The 7,041-nt window shown below is 47.6% G+C and overlaps 1 protein-coding gene across 2 annotated transcripts in view; it reads left to right on the top strand.

Annotated features, from left to right (window-relative positions):
* ARHGEF26 (Rho guanine nucleotide exchange factor 26) overlaps positions 1–5,149 on the top strand; it is a 140,013-nt gene extending 134,864 nt beyond the window's left edge. For both annotated transcript variants that reach the window (XM_027876052.1, XM_027876053.1), the window contains exons 13-15: positions 2,906–2,973; positions 3,443–3,547; positions 4,869–5,149. In XM_027876052.1, coding sequence (XP_027731853.1) covers positions 2,906–2,973; positions 3,443–3,547; positions 4,869–5,011 — 316 coding nt within the window. In that variant the 3' untranslated portion in view covers positions 5,012–5,149. The remainder of the gene's footprint in view (positions 1–2,905; positions 2,974–3,442; positions 3,548–4,868) is intronic.
* Positions 5,150–7,041: the final 1,892 nt, after the last annotated feature.

The following is a 7,041-nucleotide window of genomic DNA, read 5'->3' as shown; positions in this document are numbered from 1 at the left end:
ATGCCTGGCACATAGTAGGTGCTTTAAAAAATGCTTGCTCCCACAGTTGGGCAGTCACCTCCCTGACTGTGCACAGGTAGGTGACTGTCTCCCAATGCAGCCAGATATCACCTCTGCTTCTTGGCTGCCACGGCAGGACCACGATCCTTGTCAAATGCTTACCTGTGGGCCTGTGGTCCACTTGAACCAATTTAGGGTTAGGGTTTGATAGGCATGGCCCCTCCATCTTGGACCTGTAAAGTGATTCTTTGTCTTACTTGCTAGTAACTCCTGGCAGAATGGCCATGACAGATTCTTTGCCTGCGTGTGTGTGTTTGTGTGTTATGCATGTGTTTTGCAGCTGTAAGTGTTTTACCCACAAGAAATGATTAATTCACTACTATTTCTGGTGAAATGCTATATCCCCAGTGTTGGCTCGAGGACACATACCTCTTCTGCTTCTGTGAGGAGGCAAAGAGGCCCTCTGCCCAGGATCAGATAAACCTGGAGCCAGATGGAACCTCCTAGGGCCTCTGAGCTAAATTCTTTTACAAGTGAGGAAACTGAGACCCAGGGAGATCACAGGACTTTCCTAAGGTCACCCAGGTGGAGGCAGAGCCAGGGCTGGAACTCTTTGAATCCAGCAGTCCTTCCCCTGTATCACACAGACTCTCACCCTGGGAGAGTAATGAGCAGTCTGTGTGTGTGTGTGTGTGTGTGTGTGTGTGTGTGTGTGTCTTTCCCTCCCCCTCCCTCCCTCCCCCTTGGGTTTGAGAGCTTGACTTTCCCTGTTCCTAGAGCTCCTTCTTGGCCTGTTCCCTGTAGTGAAAAGCTCAGAAGGAAGGCTTGGTGGTGCTCTCCATGGTGCTCCCCATGGTCTAGAACCCAAACTCTCTGGCAGGTTTATCTGTAGTTCTGGGGGATGCTGTAGAGTTTGATAGCATCAGAGATGGGAGGAGGGGATGTGGCTTCAGTGGAGCATTTCCAGAAGCTTCTACTGCAGACAACAGCCACAAGAACTGTCTTGTTCTGTCCTCTGCCAATCTTGGGGAAGGCGCTGTCATGTCGGGACGCTATCAGTATCTGAGCATCTCCCTCCACAAAAATGAATGATTATATCTGTCCTGGTGGAAATTGGAGACACACCACAAACTGGCATCAGGGTGCACCAGACACGGCTCTAGCTACAAATGTTTGCGGTTTGGGTTTCTTCCAAAGCTTGGAAAAGCCATGAAAAGAATGGGAGACAGCTAATGGCTCATTTACAGACCTTGGCTTTTGTAAGAGAGGGATGAGTCAGGTCTGTTTGGGGCATATTGTGTCATGTGGCAGCCCCAGAGCCTGCAAAGACGGAAAGAGATGATGCTTAAAGTCTGGCTGCATTGCAAGGGTATTTAGAGAGGCGCTAAGTGGTCTTTTGCAGGTACCTCTAAATGAGTGGCCCTTCTCTTTGCTGAGAGATTAGAGACTTTTAAATTACTCTGGAGTTTTGGGGGAAAAAAACACGTGTGTGTGTGTGTGTGTGTGTGTGTATTTCTATATGTGTGGGGGTATGTATATATGGGTACACATATGTGTATATACATATATACCTAGATATGTGTGTATACATATATGCATGTGTGTGTGTGTGTGTGTGTGTGTGTGTATGTAAAGCTAGAAAAGGGAGTCACAGCAGACATTAACAATTAAAATGTTTACTTGGGACCTTTGTTTAAAAAACTTATTTTTCTCAAGACCTCTAACTTTTATCACCTTCACTGAGGCAGGGTGGTGGCACAGTGGGTGGGGGCAGTGCTGAGGTCAAACCCTGCCTCAGTTTCCTCATTTGGAAAATAAGCATAACAAAAGCATCTACTTCAGAGTTGTTGTGAGGATAAAATGGGATGCTATTTGTAAAGCACTTTGCAAACCTTACAGCGCTATGTAAATGAGGTGGAAAACATTTGAAATGGGAAGGAATTAGTGACTGCGGTACCTGGAAAGATTTTCTGAAGAAGGAGGGTTCTGAGCCGCGCCTCAAAGGAAGTCAGGGATATTAGAGGTGCAGGTGAGGGGGCAGAGCCTTCCAGGCAGGGGGCACAACCAGTACAAAGGTGTGGAGTTGGGAGCTGGAATTTGTGTTCTAGAAACAGCAAATATGACAGTGTCCCTGGGCTCTGCAGTACAGGGAGGAAGGCTAGAAAGGCCAACAGTGAGTGAACATTTACTGAATGCCTTCTATGTGCCCACCACTGTACCAAGAGCTGAAGATACAAAGAAAGGCAAAAACAAAGACCCTGTCCTCAAGGGTCTCATTCTAACTGGGTAGCCACCACATATGTGCAAACTCTATCCACGCAAGACCTTGCAGCGTCAATGGGAGGTGATCTCAGAGGAAAGGCTCTAACTAAGTGATGGAGGTACATGAGGCAGGGAGAGGGCAGGGCTTGTGAAGGCTTCTTGCTGAAGGTAAGATAAGGGCTGAAAGCCCAGCTCCTTAGAGGTGGAGGTGAGGAGGGGGAGAATCCCAGACAATATTGGCCAACAAGAAGGTAAGAAATCAGGGGAATAGTGAGAAGACAGGTGCCTCTCAGTTATAGAGCGTGCAGAAAAGTAGACAAAGCCTGGGAGGCCGGAGGGGTCAGGTTATGGAGGCTGTGTCTGATGGTTTACATGAATTATCTCCTTTGATCTTCACAACAGTCCTGTGAAGTAAGTGCTATTAAGTGGTCTGCCCAAGACAATACAGCTAGGACGTATCTGGGACAGGATTTACACTCATGACTTCCTAATTCCAAGTCCTGTGCTCTACCCACCATGCCAAGCCAGAGAGGCAGAATTAGAACCCAGGTCCCGGGATTCTAAATCAAGCCCTCTTCACTGTAACAAGAATGGAAGTAGCTCTACTGAGCCTGGGAAACTAATTTTCTTCTTTTATTCCTAGGAGTGAACGAGCTCGCTGGATAACTGCCCTGGGGCAGAGCAGTGACCGGCAGAGCTTGGACAGGACCAGTAAGTAGAAGAGATTTTTGTGGCCAATTGAGAAGCGCTGTCCCCTGGTGGACATTTCTTGAGTAACAACTGAAGCATCATCTGGCCTTCCTTCCTATCCCCAAGAGCAAGTTAGGCTTTCTAAGCACCCCATCCACGTAGGAGCATTCCCTATTTCAGTGCCTTCGTTGATGATTGGCTCGTTCCCCACCAGGCACCATGTTCAAGCCTAGCCACACTTAGACACTCAATCTTGGAAGACTCTTGGTCTCAGTTTTCCCATCTGAAAAAAGGAGAAGGTTGGCCTGGGGTACCAGAAACGTTCTAAAAAGTTAGAATGACTTTATCATTCTCTCTACACATTTTGCTCTCTCTCGGCTTAAAGAGGATGGGAGAGTGGCTGTAGACCATACTGATTTTCTCTGCATTTAAAAGAACGCCTGTCTTCCCTCCCTCAAAGTTCCCTCAGAGCATTCTCTCTTCTCCGTAGCGCTGACCCAAGTGGAAATCGTCCGCACGTTCACAGCCAAGCAGCCGGACGAGCTGTCCCTTCAGGTGTCGGACGTGGTCTTGGTTTACCAGAATGTCAGCGACGGTGGGTACATGTTCTTTGTCATGCAGCTGCCCCCAGAGCTCAGGTACATTCAAGACCAGAAAACGCCATTTTCAGTTTCTTCTCAGCATGTCACAGACTGTCAGGATGTGTGGCCATGCCACTGGCCTCGGAGCTTTTCCCAGAGCTTCACAGGTCGGGAGCCTCTTTGTCATGCCCTCAGGCGTTTGCTGCAAGTCTTCTGAAAGCCCACTGGGGGCTGGAGAGGGGCTGGGGACTGGTGGTCATTGGCTCTGATAGAAGTGTAGGATTGTTCTATAAATGCGTTGGTTAATCTCCAAAGCCAGGAAAGTAGGTGTCAGAGAAGCCAATATACTGACCCAACTACGTAATCCTGGGCAGTGCACTTCTCAAATGACCACAGGCTTCTCACGGATTTGTACCAGGAGGGGATTTCCTAATGAATCCACTGAACTGCATCCTTTTTACTTAAAACATTTAGAAAAAGTCAGAAGAGCATGAAGTGACTGTGTGGTGTAATCCAAGCTGAATTTGGGGTTAGATGGCTGGTTCTGACACTTACTCCTTGTGACCTTGGGCTAGTCACTTAACCTCTGTGGTCTTCAATTCCTGAAACTGTAAAATGAGGGGGTTGGACAAAATGGGGCTAGGATCCCCACAGGTTCCAGGCATATGACCCTTGGGTTTATATCTTGTCTCTACTATCCCTACAGCTGTGTCCCTGAGCAGTCCATTTAAACCTCTGTGCCTCAGTTTCCTCATCTGTAAAATGAAACGTTTGGCCTAGGTCCCTTTCAGCTCTAAATCTTTGATCATCAATAAATCAAATATCCAAAATGGACGAGAATGGACACAAGTATGCACCACCAAGAACCATTCCCTAACAGAGAAGTAATCAAAGGATAAGAGCTAATAATTTTCCACTGAAAAACTGCAAACTGTAACCACAAAATGAAAACCTATTCACAAATAGTAAGTGAAATACAAATCAATTTTGTCTGTGAGCCCCTTGAGACAGGGAATAAATCCTGTGCCTTCCTGTGTTTCCCATAGCTAGCACCTAGCCCAGGGCTGAGCACATACTTGTTGCTGAGTCCTTTTTGGTTGTGTCTGACTCTCTGTGACCCCATTTGGGGTTTTTTTGGCAAAGACGCTGGAGTGGTTTTGCCATTTCCTCCTCCCACTTATTTTACAGATGAGGAAACTGAGGCAAACAGGGTTAAGTGACTTGCTCAGGGTCACACAGCTAGGAAGTGTCTGAGGCCAGATTTGAGCTCAGGAAGATGGGTAGGCTCTCTCCAAACACTTAGCAGCTTGATTGATTGTCAGGTTTTCCTTGCAGGTTGGTATGAAGGTGAACGGCTACGGGACGGTGAAAAGGGCTGGTTTCCCATGGAGTGTGCCAAGGAGATAACCTGCCAGGCGACAATAGACAAGAACATGGAGCGGATGGGACGGTTACTTGGACTTGAGACAAATGTCTAGCTCCCCCCGATGGCTCCCTTGGGGGATGGCAGGATTTGCACTAAACGTTAGTGGTGGGCTGGCTGGTTTTTGCTAGTTTTATTATTTTATTATATTTTTTAACACAGCCTATTTTATTAAATGAAAATAAAAATCACTTTTCTTCAAACCTGTACAGCTCCTGTGTTCTCTTAGGAGAGAGACTATCTCTCAAATGCTTCTAGTTCACAAAAGCAGAGATTTGAGTTCAAGCCTTTTGCTTTATTTCAGGGTGATGGGATCTGGTGCACAGGCAGAGCACCCAGGATGGTGTCTCTCCACATGGAGAACCTGGGAAACCCAGTTCTAGGCTTCCTAATGGGGTTTCCCGTGTTCTAGAAGAATCAGGATGACACACATCAGAGAAGTGTCTGAGAGAGACTGGAGCACGTGTAGACATTTTAGAATTGGTTTGGTCAGCTATCCGCAGGATGAAGAGAAGGCTCGTTGATTGGCTACTCGTCATTTACAAAGACTTGTTGGCCAACTTTAGCCTTGTCCCGTTGGCCGCAGTCCAGAGTGGAGGTGTGAGCCAGTGAGCATTGATATCCCTGAAACCTGAAGGGAATGGAGTCTCCCTCCTCATCCTATCCTTCCAGAATCCAGGTCTGTTATCTGTGCCTCAAGGAGCAAGGAAAGACCTCCAGGGCTCCAGGCCATCTGTAGCTGGGGCAAGGACTCATCCGGCATTGAGGCCACCTCTGAAGGTGAGCTTGGTGGGGAAGAATAATAAGCAGCAGCATTTATATAACACCTATTCTAAAGTGCCAAGCACTTTAGAATTATCCTCTCATTTGATCCTCACAACAACTCTGGGAGATAGGCACTAATATTATCTTCATTTTACAGATGAAGAAATTGAGGCAAATACAGGTTAAGTGACTTACGCAAGATCATACAACTAGCAAGTGTTTGAGGCCAGATTTATACTCTGGTTTTCCTGACCACCTGGCTGCCCCTGAAGGGAAGGAAATAGGAAAGGAAAAGCACCTACTGTGTTCCAGGCACTGGACTAAGCACTTTACAAATAGCATCTCATTTGATTGGTGGGATCAGTACTATGGAGGAACTGAGCTGAGTTGAGCCTGCTCTCCCCAAAGACTGAAATGATATGGGGAGAGTGTGTCCTGAAGGTAATGGGGAGGGGAATGGTGTTTGTACATTTGTATTCTTCTGTCTCCAGCTCCAGCTTGTGTAAAAGCAGCTCAGTGTTAGTGACACAAGGTGGGAACCTAGGCAGTGGGGGCTCAAACTGAAGATGGTAGCGATGACAGCCCTAAAGCCGGAGGAGCCGGCCAGCGTCTGAGAGAGCGGAGCCAGCACTCCGTGTGACATCACTAAGAACTTTTAAAAATACCATGGAAAATAGTTAACAGACATTCATGTTAGCTGAGGGATGAATTTCAGTCATGTAGAAATGCTCCTTGCCTCCAGTACACCTGTTACGTAAGTGTATTTCAGGGGCTGCCCACTGATTGCACCTATGTTTCCTATGTTCCCCTCCCACCTGGGTTGCTTACTCTGCTGACTTTGCCCCCGTGACTCAGCTGCCTTCTCGCCCTGCAGCTTTCCTCCAGCCTGCTATCTCCCTTCTTCCGCTGAGGAGTCCCTTCCAGGGCCCTCCCTGTGGGGATGAGCCCGAGCTGGCCATGCTTCATTCCCCTCCCAGTTGGGCTGCTGACTTTGGGCCTTTGCCCCGATGGCCGCCGTGGTTCCTTCTCTCTCCTTCAATTTCCCTTTTATGTGTTGTCTTATGTGCTCCTTGGGGGCAGGGGCCATCGATTTTCAGCTTTGGGTGTCCCAGCGAAGAGCTTAGCACATAACTTGAACACAGACTCTTGAGTCCAACGTTCCTTGCACCGTCACAACTTGGCTCCCTCTTAGAGAAGGTATGCTAACCTAAATTCCTGTGTGTGTGTGTGTGTGTGTGTGTGTGTGTGTGTGTGTGTTTGTGTAGATTTCAAAAATTCCCCAAATAGATGAGAATTGGAAGACTCATCTAGGAAATTCCC

The sequence above is a fragment of the Vombatus ursinus genome, unplaced genomic scaffold, assembly GCF_900497805.2.
Source record: "Vombatus ursinus unplaced genomic scaffold, bare-nosed wombat genome assembly UNPS02014810.1, whole genome shotgun sequence".
Classification (NCBI taxonomy): domain Eukaryota; kingdom Metazoa; phylum Chordata; class Mammalia; order Diprotodontia; family Vombatidae; genus Vombatus; species Vombatus ursinus.
This window is presented reverse-complemented; position numbering and strand designations above follow the sequence as displayed.